This window comes from Wickerhamomyces anomalus (assembly GCF_001661255.1).
Source record: "Wickerhamomyces anomalus NRRL Y-366-8 unplaced genomic scaffold WICANscaffold_3, whole genome shotgun sequence".
In the NCBI taxonomy this organism is placed as follows: Eukaryota; Fungi; Ascomycota; class Saccharomycetes; order Phaffomycetales; family Wickerhamomycetaceae; genus Hansenula; species Hansenula anomala.
This window is the reverse complement of record NW_017567112.1, coordinates 912,370-927,299: the sequence shown is the minus strand read 5'-3', so window position 1 is coordinate 927,299 and position 14,930 is coordinate 912,370. Positions and strand designations below refer to the sequence as shown.

Here is a 14,930-nt window from a genome sequence, read left to right as displayed (position 1 = left end):
GCACTAGGTGTATATCGTGAATTAAGTACTGTGATTGAATGAAACGTATTTTCATTGATATGATTGGATAATATGTACCTTAAATATTACGTACCCAATGAATAAAAGTGGAAGGGATTTTTTGAATTAAACCAGTACTCTATATCACCCATAGAATACTGTGTCAATTGCAGTTCAGCCAGATCTAAAAGAGCTCTTTACAGCCTAAAGCTTTTGAGAGTGATTAAAGACTTACAACCTGAGCTTTACAAAATCATTCATTAACATCTAAATCACAATTAATTTTCTAATTCTTTTTAGATTTCCCATATACAACTTTCCCATTTGGTAACACCAATTTTTCACCTTTTGGTTTCTTCACCTTTTTCTTACTAGATTCGAAATTATTCTCCTCAATTTTAATCTCCTCTTTATCAGTTAAATCAATAGCCAAAGAATCACTTAATCTACCAAATGAAACATTCCAAAGGAAAACAGGTAATCTAACCAGTATTGAATCTTTTAATCTTGGTTCTTTAATATCATCTGCAGAGACTCTTTGTAAGTTATTTTCATCTTCTTCATCAATAAGGAAAACACCATCAATTCTCACCAAAAAGGATTTATCAATACCATCTATTTTAACTTTTCTTTGTTCAGTCAATACACCACCACTTGATTGTCTATTTGCAAATGATTTTATTTGTTCAATTAAGTTTAAAACTCTTTTACGATCTTGTGAAGCTGAAATTTTCAAAATTATAAAATGTGCAACACCAATCAGCAAGAATAGGAAGACAACAACAAAGATCAAACCAGGTCTGAACCTATCATATAAAAATCTATTATTTTTGTATTTTGGGAATCCATTCGTTAGGAAAAAATCATAACGATCTTTTGTTGAACTTTTCAAAATATTTGCAATCAAACTTAATCTTTCGAAATTTCTTTGTGCTAATTTCTTATTCTGTTTACCTTTAACCTTATCAGGATGGAACTTCACACTAAGTTTCCTAAACTGTTTATTAATCTCTTTTAACGAGGATTTCGAACCTTTATCCAACTTCATGAATTCATAAAAACTTGAACCTGGATAATCCTGCTGTAGTTCATGGTTCACTTTCAATATTTCCTGATCCTCGACAGACCACGCCAAAGCAGTTATGCTGAACACCGTCAACAGCACCAATTGCAACAACTTCATTTTCCTCTCAGTTTTTGTTGATGTTGATGATTTCGTTGATGAGTTGTTTACAAAAATTTTCGAAGGTTTTTTCTCGTGCAGGTCGCGAATTTATTTGACACGTAAAAAAAACGTCAACAAAAATTTATTTCACACTTTTCTAGCCAAAAGACTCTGGAAAAGGATTCATGAAATAGAAGGGATTAAGATCAATCATGCCTCAAAGAGTCAACTTAAGAGAATCGCCAGCGTTGTACAAGGCGTTGAAATCATACAACATCGTTGCGATGTTTATGTATGGGGCTATATTAGCAAGATTATTCATATTATTACCCTTGGTTGGTAGAAAGTTTTTAGCTGGTGGGATTGGTGATTTCTTCAATAAAGTCATGACTGGGATTTGTGTTGGTGAGGTGGTGCTAAGTTTGTTCAAGCTTTTGCCTATTCAATTACCTTTGATCATATTGCAAAATTGGATAAAGCTATTTATAGTTTGGGGCATCTTGAATAGAGATGAAAAGATATTGAACCATAGTTGTTATTCTTTATTGATTTTCTGCTGGGGTGTTTATGGATTCATTGGTTATATTTATTGGTTTTGGAAATTGAAAAACATTGGAAGAGTGCCAAAAAAATTGAGATCATTGTTTGAAAATTTACAATTGATTATATTCCCAATTGCTAGTAGTGTGGAATTTATTACAATTTTCCTAAGTTTGAAATATTTCAGTGAAGATGATAAGAATTTGAAATTATTCACACAAGTTGTTTTATTAGGTTACATTCCAACTAAATTTTATCTTTACAAGAGATTAATTTTCAAAATTTTCAAAATTGAAACAGGTAAAGAAGATTAATTCTTATATTCCTAAACTATCAATCACATCTTTTGCATATTTATGTTTATCATCATCATTTGCCAGTTTAGATATCTCATCCTTGGCAATATTCAATTTAGTTAGTATCTGATCTAGATCAATATCATTTCCATTCAATAAACCAACCATCTCTGCTTTTTCATCAATCTCCTCTGTAGCTAAAACAGGATCATCTTTGAAATCTGAAATTTCCCAGTCATGACACTCAACAACTTGTCGTATTCTATCTTTCCCTAAAACTTCACCAAATTCATTCTTTCCAACTTCTTCAAACCAAACCAATTCAATCCCATTCATTATAAACAAATCCTCAATCTGCAATTTCAAATCGTCATCAACATGTTCACCAAACCCAGCCCCTATAACAAACCCATCCCATTGATAATCTCCACCATCCTCTTGGAACTTCTCAATCAATCCAGTCATATGTTCAACCATCTCTTCAATTTTCCGCACACCATCATCAAATTTAAAAGTGAATATGATCCCATTGATGACTTCTCTCGCCTCTTTTGCCTCCAAGCTTCCAAACTCCTTACACCATTCTGCAAGATCATTAGTCTCATCAATCCATAGATCTAATGCCGTTTTGAAATATTTTGTTGATAGTTCTATTCTATGGATTATTCCCTGATGTGGTACATCTTTGGGTATATTTTGCGGTAATGAGCCGAATACTGATTTCACTAGTGTAAATTTACCAGATTTTGGTGGCCCTACTATTAATAAACGATCCTTCATCTCGATGAATTGATTATTCCGTTGATTCAATGGTGAAGTTTGATTCCAGCTCTGTTTTTTTAATTAAAACTGTTTCGCGAATTGGTTTTACAAATCATTTCATGTGATGAAAACTTCTAATTAACGAATGTATACTGATTTCTAGTTTCTAAGTTGAATATATAATAAGAGTTGTAAAAAATGCAAAAAAACAATTGAAAAAGGACTTAAATCATGACTTGGTTTGGTTCATAACTTGTTCTTTACTCATGGAGGCACTTGAACCTTCCAATTCAGCACTTTGATTATCCAATTCATGAACTTCATCACCTTCCAAATACATTGGTGCAGTGTCTTCTTCTTCTTCTTCACCAATAAACAAGTTTAGGAAAACACCAACAAACCCAGTGACGGCAAAACCTGTTTCCAAGACCAACACAATGGCATTGAAGAACCCTTTTAATGATCTATTATCACCATCATAAGTGAAAACTTTATCAAACCAACCATCAACCATTGTACTACCTAATCCTAAAACTAATGAAGCTGTCAAGATAAATCTATTTCTTCTTGTGAATGGGACTGTTGAGATGATACTTAGACCAGAAACTGCCACTGAAGTGAATAAGAAAGTAGTCATGCCACCCAAGACAGCTTTTGGAATACTTACTAAAGCAGCAGCAAATTTAGCAAAGATACCCATAACGATTAAAAAGAAACAACACCAATAACCAGCCATTCTATTAGCACATTTAGTAATTGAAATGACACCATTATTTTGAGCAAAAGTAGACATTGGGGTCATTGTACAAAGACATGATAATAATCCATTAAACCCATCAGCTAAAATACCACCTTGGATTCTTGAATCATAAACTTCACCTTCAACTTCTAATCTTGAAACATCACAAGTTGCAGTGATATCACCAATAGCTTCCATCATCAAGACGATATAAGTGGCAAGCATTGGCAACACTGCGGGACCATAAACAGATAATTTAAAAGTGTGAACCCAGATAAATGTCACAGCTGGTGATTGATCAATACCTGAACGATCAAAATAATTACAAGCAGCAGCAACAATACAACCAACTAATAACCCAACAATAACTGCACAAGATTTCATGATTGGAGCCCCCCATTTTTCACAAATTATAATAACAACGAAAACCAAGAACCCTAACCCAATAAATTGTGCAGACCCCCAAGGTAATGGATGTGGTGCAGTGTTTGAAGGACACATAGTCTTACCAGAACTACAACCAGAACCACCCAACCAATCAGAAAACCCTGAAGAGATCAAATGAACACCAATCAACAAGACAACAGGACCTGTAACCATTGGTGGGAACAATTTTTGCAAGATTTTTGGAGGCATAAAAGATAAGAAGATTTCCAAAAGGGCACACACACAACCAGTACCCAAGATTGCACCATATCCATCTGGACATGGTAAGAAGTTCCCATCTGCATCAACTGGACATTCACCATTTGCATACATCATTGGAATGGCCTTTTGCACAATAGTGATTGTAGCGAATGAAGTACCCACGACTGAAACTAGCCCGGTACCGATATAATATTTAGTCTTGTAGATATGGAATCTTGTGATCTGGATCAATGATAAAATACCTGAAACAATCAATGAAACTGAAACAAGGTATTGAGAAGCTTCACCTGATAAATGGGCAGAGGAAGCAATGATTAGAGGAGGTGCAACCACACCGGCAAGCATTGATAAAGAGTGTTGTAAACCTAATAAGAACCCTAATAATAAAGGCATATCAGAATTCAAACCAAAAAAGGGTTGGATTTGTGATTGTTTCTTAACAAATGGGATCTTTGGAGTGAATAGATATTTGTAGTCATAATCACCTAGCAATCCATGTTTAGTTGTGACTTTTTTGATTATTCTGTTGACAGAGGATTTGATGGCACTCATTGTGGTTGAGCTAGACAATGAACAACAATCAAACTAGATGATGATGGTAGAAGATCCCTGTGAAGCTCTTCGAAGTGAATTTCTCTGTCTTTTATACTGGTCAAGGCATCGATCAAATCAAATTTCTTATCAGAGCTTATCGCGAATGGCTTCGGCCATTTCCTACAAGTGAAAAATTCATAGAGAAATTAAAATGGATAGTTTTTTTATACTGTTTTGTATGGATCAGAGTCTTTTGTAGAGACGATGATTTTTGTGTCAGCGAGTTCTTTTTGCAGTTGTTGTTGGACTATTTTCAAGTAGCCTCGTTCTGTGTTGGAGTGATGGGCTGCAATGACACTGGAGCCTGACTCCTTAAGCGATAGAACTTCATGGTGACTTAGCTCTCCAGTCAAGTACAAATCAACTGGTTTACCTTTCAGTTGGTTAAAGACACCTCCTCCAGAACCAGCACAGATGGCCACTGTCTTTATTGGTGCGTTAATGTCATTAGTTGCCAATTGTAAATGTTGTAATCCCAAATGATGCTTAACACTTGCAACAATATCTTTCAATTCAATAGGGTTGGATAAAGTGATGTATCTACCCATTCCAACGTTTTGCGGGTCTTCAGAATTAGGCTCAATGATTTCTTTTGACTCAACGTTGTCAATAGAAGTGACACCTTCGATCAACCAATCATTGACACCTCCTCTAGCTGCATCGATTGCAGTATGGGGACTGTAGACACTGATCCCATTCGAGATCAATTTAATCAAAGAATCATGTTGAGGATTAGCAAAAGGTTCAATCTTCTTGATACCACGGAAGATGAATGGATGGTATGCTATGATTAATTGCACTTTTTGATTAATTGCCTCCTCGACAACTGCCTTGGTTAAATCAATTGTTAACAAGATTGAAGTGTTTGATGATGAAGTTGCTATGGTGCTGCTTGATGAATCCACTAATAACCCAGTGTTATCCCAGGTAGAATCGGCGTATCTCAATGGATACAGTTTCTGGATGGCATTGACTGCTCTTTTCAACGACATTGTATTGTTTATCGATACGTTGGCTTTATTGTTGTAGTTTGTTGCACGGAGTTTGACGTTTTGACACCAATTTCATAAAAAATTTTCACTTTTTCGTGGACTTGTCCGTGATCAAGCCAGAGAGATAGGCTGTAGAGATAAAAGAAAGTAGAGGGTTTAAATGTGCAGAGAATACAATAGCTTGGGCGATATGTCTTAGACGACCTGATTGTGGAATGGCTGCTTAATGCCATTCTTTTTCTTGGAGAATTATGCCCCCGATTCGCCTTATCAATGGGCAAAAAGAATAATAAATTACAGATCAAATTAATTAACCGATAGAAGAGAATCGATGATCATTAGTCTAGGCGAGCTAATCTAGCAGGCTGCTTTAATTCGAAAACAGCCATGAGCTTATCAGCAGGTGTACCTAATATTAATAATTGTACCCTTAATCTCTCCACAACCTACAATATGCTTTGTCGAGTGACTAATAACTAATTGAATTATTATTTAAGCTACATGATCTTGATCAAATCAGCATTCAATGCCTTATCAGAAACGCACCCTTGAAAGTTGAAACCTTCTAGAAGTCTGGCAGCCATTTACTCAAAAGAAAAGAAGTTGCAACATCACCTGCCATGTCAACTGCACCACCTCCAACTTCAAGTGAATTGTAAAAGGGGACACAATTTTCTTTCGCGAATTTTAACTTTTTTTTAATTGGTTTCTTTTATCGAAAAGATCATGTTGAAGTTGACTATAAACTACAGACAGCCAACATCAGTTTAAACAGGTTAACCGTTGTGAATCATAATGAATGCTGACTTATTGAAACAAACTATATTTGAAAGACTCAATCCTACAGAAGTCTTTGTTGAAGACATGTCTGGTAAGTGACCATTCAAGTTGATGAATTATGGCTGACTAACTCTTTGTAAAGGTGGTTGTGGTCAAGCTTTTGCTGTTATAATAGTATCCACTGAATTCCAAGGTAAAAATAAATTGATGAGAAGCAGGTTAGTCAACACAAAACTCAAAGAAGAAATTGCAGCAATTCATGCATTCACACAGAAAAACTTTACACCAGAAGAATTTGAAGTTCAAAGATCAAACTACAACATATGAATAAGGTAAAAAAAAAGTATGTTAAAACTTCAAATCACAAATCCTTGGAATGATTAACCAAGCTATAAAGCTCCCCAATAATAGAGTACTAACATGAATAGGAAATAGTTCCAATCCAGTTAATTGAACCATCATCCCAATTAAAAAAGGTCCAATTGTGAACCCAGTCCCACCAAGGCTACTTACAACTCCCATTGCGTTTACTTGGTTTTCAATTGGTAATAATTTCATCAAGGTAACACTCATTGTTGGGAATAAAGGTCCAATGAATAACCCTTCAATAAATATCATTAACATTGTTAATGTTTGATTCATTGTTGTAATTAAATTGATTGTAGTAAAGATCAAAATAATCAATAATGACATGGTGGTGTAAACCAAATTTGCCCTGTATTCATTTTGGAACAAATTTGAAGTTATGAATCCTAAAATTATCCTTCCCATAGTTATACCAATCCAAAAAAATGTCATGATGAAATTTGCACTAGATTGCTCAAATTGCTTTGCATTATCCAAATAATTCACTAACCAAGATCCAACTGATGATTCAGATCCTGTACAAAAAAACAAGTACAATGCAAACCAACAAACAACCTTATTTTCCAAAATGTTCTTCAAACTGTTATCTTGAAATGCTTCATGATCCCTAAGCACAGATATCTCATATTCATACTTCAATCCATCCTCTTTCCAAAAGCTTCCCAAGACACAACAGCAAACCAACAACCCAACCCAACTCATAATCAAATAATGTATACCAAAATCATTAAAACTCCATTCAAGAACCTTATTAATAATCACAGGCAACACAATCCCACCAATACCAAAACACCCATGTAGGATACCCATCAATTCATTATGACTTTTCAAAGAACTAATAAAGACATTCATACAGCCACCCAAAAGCCCCATCCCCAACCCTGCAACGCCATAGCTCATCACAAATAACCATATTGGAGGCTTGAAAACATTAATCAAGCTCATCATTATGATACACAAATTCCCCAAGATTAAAACTCCAAGTCTTCCAACCACTTTATGCACCAGTTCAATGACCAATGCACTGATCAAGCTACCACATAGTTGTGATATGAATATTAAAGAGATTGTGGATGCGGATATCTTGTAATATAGAGTGATTAATGGGATCAGGGAACCTATGGTTTGTGAAGTCATACCGATAAAGAACATTATCAGGAAACATGTTATGATTTGGAGTTTCAAGAATGTGGATTCTCTCCAGTCTTTGATGATTAAGACTATGGGTGGTGTTTCGTTTTCTTCATGGGTTGAACCTTCTGGAGTGGGATGGAGCGGTGATAGTTCAGGCGTGTTGTTGGGTTTTGAGTTCATGCTGATTGAGATGTTACTTTATATGGAGTAATCATCTTGAATCAAGGGACTGATCTGATTGTGTTTATAAATGGTCAATTAATCCCATGGGCCCATAGTAAAACACCTGTTATAGTTGTTGAGGGTATTAATGATGATTTGCTTGTGTGCACCATGAGAAAGCCATGTATATAAGCAGCCAAGTTATTGAAGGGTTATTAGAGAGCATGATCTAATGAGTATGGAACATCAATTTATAGGATTGTAATTCATTGTGAGCTTTAATCAATCAGGTTGTGTAATTATTATCACCATACTCAAACGAATACTGGTTAATTAGCTGTCAATGACACTAATGTATTTGCCGTTCCAACGTTAATAATGACCATGAAATGACAATTGCCAATACTTCGACCACATAATTTTCTCCATCTTCTTGAAATAATGCTGTAATGTATTTCCATGTTGAGTGGAAGAGTATTATGTCATCTTGCTTATCAAATACTGGTGATGATTCGAAGAGTATTAATTTTTTTTAACATAAATGTACCCTGTAACTCCTAAGTTCTGAATATTATTCATCGATCGATAGCAATATCTCTGATTGGGTTTCCTTTTGTTTACAGATCGATGTGAATTCGTGGCTGTGCCTACGCGTCTACAGACCACTCGTCCAATATCGAGATACCCACGTCTTATATTACTGAGCCGTTTTCAATCCATTTATTTTTAATCGACGCTTTCCAAAAAGCGTCTTCTAAGTTTGTTTCCACCTTGGTGAGTTGCAAATATATGTATGAACCATCTGCTGCGTTCACTATTGGTGGGCTGCTAAGTTTTGTACTGATCAGCTTTCTGTTTAGTTCAAAAAATTTGCGATATATTGAAGTCTTGAGAATGATTATGCGGTTTACACCATTAGATTTCCGAGGAACTGATGTTATTAGTCGTAAAGTTATTAGCTCTTGTCGCCATTATTGTGACTTTTATTTGTTAACTGACAAAGTGTGATTGAACCTGGTTTAATTGTAAAGTTTTGAAACAATAAACTTTCATAACCAGCAGTTGAAATACAATAAATATATTTTTTGACCACTAACTATTCATGTAGATGTTGCTTTATCAATCATTGTAGACTGTCCGACGTCATGTATAACAATCTATCATGCTACAATCACTTGCTTCTGTAGCCAAATATCATGAAAACACCATTAAATACTTTAAAATATCTAAATATTGTAATAATTATATGAGCCTTTATACCACTCAAGTCAAAATAGCTCTAATCTGACAGTAAATATAATTAAATCTAGCTAAACGAACATGATTTTGGGATTGATAACCAAATAACCAAATAACCTGCAGTCAAGAAGCAAATATAAATAGGCAAATAATCCAACTTTGTCAAATGGGTGATTGTTCCTATGAAAAAAGGGAAAAGAGCAGATCCTGAACCGCTCAGCGTGGCAACGACACCCATTGAACCAACTCTAAGATTAACAGGTAATAGTTTCATCAATGCAACTGTTGAAGTTGGGAAAAGAGGACCCATGAATAATCCTTCAACAAACATCAAGGTATCTGTTAACTCACTAAACGCTGAAATTTGATAACTTGTTATCATCAAAGTGAATGTGGTATAACTTGAATAAACCATCAATGCCATCGCTGTATAGAAAACATTGGCTCTATATTCATTCAGAAAAAGCCTTGATGTCATGAATCCCAATGTTACTCTACCAACAGTGATACCTATCCAGAACCAAGAGATTGCATAGCTTGAGCTAAGTTGATTTAAATGCTTAACCTTGATCAAATAACTAACCAACCATGAAGAAATTGAAGTCTCTGATCCAGTATATAAAAACAGAAACAATGAAAAGATCAAAACTGTTTTATTCTTCAAAATCACACTCAAGCTTGTTTCTTCATGACACTCATCATTGGCTTCTAAACTGACTTCATATTCATACTTGACACTAGTTTCATTTTTGAAAGACATCAATGAAAATACACAAGAGAACAAATTCAACCCACACATGGTCAAATAATGGACCTTAAAGTCTCCATCAAACCATTTGAGTAAGTAACTGATCATTATAGGAACCACAATACCACCTATCCCAAAAGAACCATGTAAAATACCCATCAATTCATTGTGGTCCACTAAAGAGCTAATGAAAACATTCATACACCCATCCATCAACCCACCACCCACTCCTGAGCACAGATAAGCCCCAACGAACACTATAAACGGAGGTTTAGTAGCATTGATGCCAGACGTAAGACAGACTAAAAAACTTCCCAAACTTAGCACACCGCGTCTTCCTATCCTTCTATGAATCTTATCCATGAATAACGCACTTGAAGTATACCCCAAAAATTGTAATATGAACACAAATGAGATATTAAAATCATGTTGTTGATAATATTCAGAGAGTGTAGGGATCAAAGAACCTATAGTTTGACCATCCATCCCCATTAAAAACATATTGAGGAAACATGCTAAAACTTGACATTTCAGATAAGTTGAGTGCCGCCAATTTTTGGAATGGATATGAATCGTTTGAGATTTGTAAGTGATTTCTTGTGTGGTTGCTAATAACCGTTCTAGCTCCAGTGGACTCAGCTCATCGATTGATCCATAACTAAGTGTACGTTCAGTGATCAATGAGCTTGCTTCTAGTCCTGGGTAAACAACTTTGGCGTTCTTCTTGATGGAGGCCATTTTTTGGGGGAAATGAAATTATCCCTGGTCTTCAGCACCTTTGGAAGTAACTGACAGTTAAAGTGATTGTGGTAAGTGTAATATTCAAGGAGCAAGCTGACAGTATTTCTTCATCAAATTGGGAGACCAAATTTCATGATATGGTTGGATCAAAGATTCTACTGGGTTTTATCTATGGGGAAAGGGTTTTCGCGAATATAGAGATAAGATATGAACGGGTTTTAACGGCCACTGAATAAATAATTGTATTAAGGAAAAATCTATATAGCAAATTGATTAAAAGCTATAGTCTACTTTGCAAAGCTTAGGCATTAGCACCCAAATGACCACATATCCCGTCAACATTGCTGTGATGAATAGAGGCAAGTAATCCAATTTGGTGACATGTGTGATGGAGCCAACTAAAAATGGTAGGATAGCAGCACCTGAACCTCCAAGACTACTCATGATACCCACTGCACTAACATGTAGATTTGGAGGTAGGATTTTCATCAATGTGACACTGGATGTTGGAAATAATGGACCAATAAAAATTCCATCAATGAACATAATCAAATTTGTCAATAATTTGAAATGAGCAGTCTTATTTGTAGTTGATAGTGTAAAGACAGTATAAATCAGATAGACAAACAATGATAAAGCAGAATATGTCAAGTTTGCTCTATATTCATTTTTGAAAAACTTTGTGACAAATCCCAACAGGATACGACCCACTGTCAACCCAATCCAAAACCATGAAACAATATAACTTGCACTGATTTGATCAAGGCCTTTAACTTTCATCAAGTAACTTAATAACCAAGACCCTATTGAAACTTCAGCTCCAATATAAAGGAAAAGATAAGCGGAAAACGACATGACTGTTCTATTGCGCAACACAGTTTTTAAAGTCACCTCCTGTCCACCTTCTTCATCATCATGAGCACAAGCTCTTTCATATTCATATTTCAACTTGCTTTCACTTTTGAAAAAAAATTGGCTCAATAGTCCACCAGTTATAGCCAATATAGCTAAAAAGATGTAAAAGATCTTAAAATCATCATTAAACCATTTCAAGATGTGACTAATCAAAGGAGGCGAGATCACACTTCCTATACCATAAAACCCATGTAATAATCCCATTAGTTCATTATGATCCACCAAAGAGCTTAACCAGACATTCATACAACTATCCAACAACCCAACACCTAACCCTGTGAAATAATACACAGCAATGAATATGAATATTGGTGGTTTGAAAGCATTCACGACATAAGTTATCAATAGAAAGCAATTGGCCAAAGTCATCACACCACAACGACCAAGATTTGAGTGAAGGATTTCATTACTGAGAGCACTTGTTGCATATCCCAAGAATTGTAATGCAAAGACAGTTGATATCGAAGTTTGATTAACGCTATATTGCTTGGTCAATGTAGGAATCAAACTTCCAACTGTTTGATCATTCAATCCAACGGTGATCATACAGAAGAAGCATGTTAGGATTTGTGCCTTTAGCATGAATGAATCTCTCCAATCTTTTGAATTGATGAACAATGGTTGATCTTTGAAAGTTATTGTCTTTTTAACGTTAGATTCTTTCTCTGATTGAAGGGATTGAGAAACAGAGTCATCACCCAGAAGAAAGTCTGTGAGCTCCACATCCTGATTATCTTTACTGGACATTGTGTTTCTATGATAATACGACTCAAAGTGTGTGGTGGAAGAAGGGTTTAGTGATGTTGTGTCAAATTTTCACCATCAATTAAAAGTGCAGAGAAAACGTCCGAGAATTGGAGCGTCTTATGTAAGAGCCAGGGTACAATGTTGTTCAGGACGATGACTAATGTGGTATAAAGTGATCTTTGGGTGGAGATACTGATCAGTATTGAATATATAATGCTTTTCTATGATTGTAACAGGAACAAAGTTGTACCGATTTCCAAACTCTGCCTGGCTATTACCTCTTTACCCCATACTGTTTAGATCTAGTATTAAAAATTAGTCATCTTATAATACAAAATTATATAATCAGCCAGTATAGAATGGCAGAAACTACAACGCTTTATCAATTGAAAAGAATATAAAACCCATCTATTTACATGATAACATTTGTTATATATAATGGGATACAGGCAAAGAATAAATATAACCTAGGACATAAACGAAAGTGTATCAAACAATCCTAAAAATAACCTTCAAAAACACACATACGAACAAATAAAGCAAAGACAAAAAGCATAAAAAAACAGCCATAGATTCATAATTTCATCAAACATAGTAAATAAACATAAAACAATTTCCCTTGGTTTTAATGATATGGAGGAGGGGCTTCCAAAAATCCATAATTATTGATTCCAATACCAACGTTTAATAAATAAGATTGTGATTTTCTTGGAGAATGTGAACGATAATGGAAAATATCAGCAGAGGAATGGTGATGAGTATGGATTGGAGTCAACGGAGGTCTATTCAACAATGGATTTGTTAAATTGATTGGAGATGGAGTCAATAGAGGTGCAGAATCCAAATGGTAATTGTTCTTGATATCATAATTCTTTTTGGAATCAATTATTATTGGTTGTTCCTTCAACTGTATTTCATCTTCTTGATCATCATTGACTAACGTAGCTTCAGTATTCATGGAGACTGATCTTGGAGGAGTTGGGTTCTTAGTCTTCTTTGAATTCATCTTGATACTTCTTCTTTTCAATTTATGGTTATTTTTCTCATTCGAATAATATTTGGATTGGATTCTAGAAATTGTATTCAATGTATTTTTAATTTGGAAATCATCATGATTCTTTGAGAAAATCTCAATTGGTATTTTTTTAGTTCCAAGTTCCAAATTTTTACCTAATGATGATTTCAATTCAAATTTGTACAGACTTGGACGTTCAATAACATCATGCAATGGAGGTATTGATAATCTAAATGATTGTCTTGATGTAGTTAAAGTGGATAACTTCAACATATTTGCAGGTGATAATTCTGGTTCCGATGGATTTACTTCAAATATTGAAACCCTTTCTTTGTTTAATAAGCCTTCATTATTCTGCTCATTTATCTTTGAATGCAATTGGCTTATTATGTTATTTGTAGTCCATTTTTGAGAAACTTTGTGAAGAACACTTGGTAAGATATCCCTAAATAAATCTCTAATTTGGTTTTCAATTTGTTTTTGTAAAAATTTCTCTATGACAGGAACAGTATCAAAAGTTGAACTAACTTTAATATTTTCTAGTGGATCATTTTTGAAAACTAATGTTAACCCTTTAGATTTTGAAAACACAACAACAATGATACCACTTAATTTGATATTAGACAAATTAACATTTAAAGGTAATGAAAACGGTTGAGAAGCTAGTTTGAAATTTGGTAATGCAAATTGACCTTGAAATTCTTGTGTGCTTTTCTCATAAATATTTAGCAAATTTGCTTGAATACTTGTATTCAACGTTATATTAGCATCACCATCATACTTCAATTTGAATATACCTCTGAATCTATCATTAGCCAAATCACCAACCTCAAGAACTTCAAAACTTGGAGATTGTTTACCAAATGTCAACTCTTTAATTTTGATTTCAGATGAAAGAATGTGAGGGCGCTTTCCGGAATTTAAAGCATCATATAATAGTTCCTTTGACCAAGATAAAAAAGATCCCTTTTCAAATGAGTCCCAGCTTATGTTACAGGACATTATGATAGTAGTATGGCCCTAGATAGCAATGGATGTTGTTGTAACGATGAGCTTGTTGATATTTATGGGATGATAACGGGAGAGCCTGGGGGAATACTATGGAACGATTTCAGCAAGGTTCACGTGATTTCAGCGCTGGGTAATGGCCTTGTGACTGGAGTTTGTTCTTTGCAAACTGGGTTCTTCTCTGGATTACCTGGATGGCAGCTGCTCAGTCAACGTTGTTCTGGTTGTGTCCTCTGGTTTTCCCTAGCCAAATTATTGTCTGATTGTTTTTTAATGGTCTTTTGATGCTTTTTTTTGTGCTGTTTTTTTTTTGACTCTGAGAAAAATCATCAGAACAGC

General features: G+C 34.8%; 10 protein-coding genes across 10 annotated transcripts; 2 read left to right on the top strand and 8 right to left on the bottom strand.

The window, feature by feature from the left end:
* Positions 1-286: 286 nt before the first annotated feature.
* Positions 287-1,183, bottom strand: ERJ5 (Erj5p; the record flags this gene model as incomplete). Its single annotated transcript, XM_019184753.1, has 1 exon — positions 287-1,183. One exon carries the CDS (start codon positions 1,181-1,183, stop codon positions 287-289), a length of 897 nt encoding a protein of 298 aa, XP_019039158.1.
* A 194-nt stretch (positions 1,184-1,377) lies between these two features.
* Positions 1,378-2,019, top strand: KEG1 (Keg1p; the record flags this gene model as incomplete). The annotated part of the gene is made up of 1 exon (XM_019183390.1): positions 1,378-2,019. One exon carries the CDS (start codon positions 1,378-1,380, stop codon positions 2,017-2,019), a length of 642 nt encoding a protein of 213 aa, XP_019039157.1.
* A 3-nt stretch (positions 2,020-2,022) lies between these two features.
* IRC6 (Irc6p) lies at positions 2,023-2,781 on the bottom strand (the record flags this gene model as incomplete). The annotated part of the gene is made up of 1 exon (XM_019184752.1): positions 2,023-2,781. The coding sequence occupies one exon, from the start codon at positions 2,779-2,781 to the stop codon at positions 2,023-2,025; it is 759 nt and encodes a 252-aa protein (XP_019039156.1).
* Positions 2,782-2,992: 211 nt separating this feature from the next.
* WICANDRAFT_78572 (nucleobase:cation symporter-2 family protein) lies at positions 2,993-4,702 on the bottom strand (the record flags this gene model as incomplete). The annotated part of the gene is made up of 1 exon (XM_019184751.1): positions 2,993-4,702. The coding sequence occupies one exon, from the start codon at positions 4,700-4,702 to the stop codon at positions 2,993-2,995; it is 1,710 nt and encodes a 569-aa protein (XP_019039155.1).
* Positions 4,703-4,908: 206 nt separating this feature from the next.
* NIF3 (uncharacterized protein) lies at positions 4,909-5,751 on the bottom strand (the record flags this gene model as incomplete). Its single annotated transcript, XM_019182713.1, has 1 exon — positions 4,909-5,751. The coding sequence occupies exon 1, from the start codon at positions 5,734-5,736 to the stop codon at positions 4,909-4,911; it is 828 nt and encodes a 275-aa protein (XP_019039154.1). The 5' UTR covers positions 5,737-5,751.
* A 780-nt stretch (positions 5,752-6,531) lies between these two features.
* On the top strand, positions 6,532-6,843 carry BOL2 (Bol2p; the record flags this gene model as incomplete). Its single annotated transcript, XM_019183389.1, has 2 exons — positions 6,532-6,607; positions 6,659-6,843. 2 exons carry the CDS (start codon positions 6,532-6,534, stop codon positions 6,841-6,843), a joined length of 261 nt encoding a protein of 86 aa, XP_019039153.1.
* Positions 6,844-6,877: 34 nt separating this feature from the next.
* On the bottom strand, positions 6,878-8,034 carry WICANDRAFT_62521 (uncharacterized protein; the record flags this gene model as incomplete). Its single annotated transcript, XM_019183388.1, has 2 exons — positions 6,878-6,886; positions 6,937-8,034. The coding sequence occupies 2 exons, from the start codon at positions 8,032-8,034 to the stop codon at positions 6,878-6,880; spliced, it is 1,107 nt and encodes a 368-aa protein (XP_019039152.1).
* Positions 8,035-9,484: 1,450 nt separating this feature from the next.
* WICANDRAFT_78570 (MFS transporter) lies at positions 9,485-10,903 on the bottom strand (the record flags this gene model as incomplete). Its single annotated transcript, XM_019184750.1, has 1 exon — positions 9,485-10,903. The coding sequence occupies one exon, from the start codon at positions 10,901-10,903 to the stop codon at positions 9,485-9,487; it is 1,419 nt and encodes a 472-aa protein (XP_019039151.1).
* A 276-nt stretch (positions 10,904-11,179) lies between these two features.
* Positions 11,180-12,568, bottom strand: WICANDRAFT_78569 (uncharacterized protein; the record flags this gene model as incomplete). Its single annotated transcript, XM_019184749.1, has 1 exon — positions 11,180-12,568. One exon carries the CDS (start codon positions 12,566-12,568, stop codon positions 11,180-11,182), a length of 1,389 nt encoding a protein of 462 aa, XP_019039150.1.
* Positions 12,569-13,193: 625 nt separating this feature from the next.
* Positions 13,194-14,585, bottom strand: MDM34 (ERMES complex subunit MDM34; the record flags this gene model as incomplete). The annotated part of the gene is made up of 1 exon (XM_019183387.1): positions 13,194-14,585. The coding sequence occupies one exon, from the start codon at positions 14,583-14,585 to the stop codon at positions 13,194-13,196; it is 1,392 nt and encodes a 463-aa protein (XP_019039149.1).
* Between the last annotated feature and the right edge of the window lie 345 nt (positions 14,586-14,930).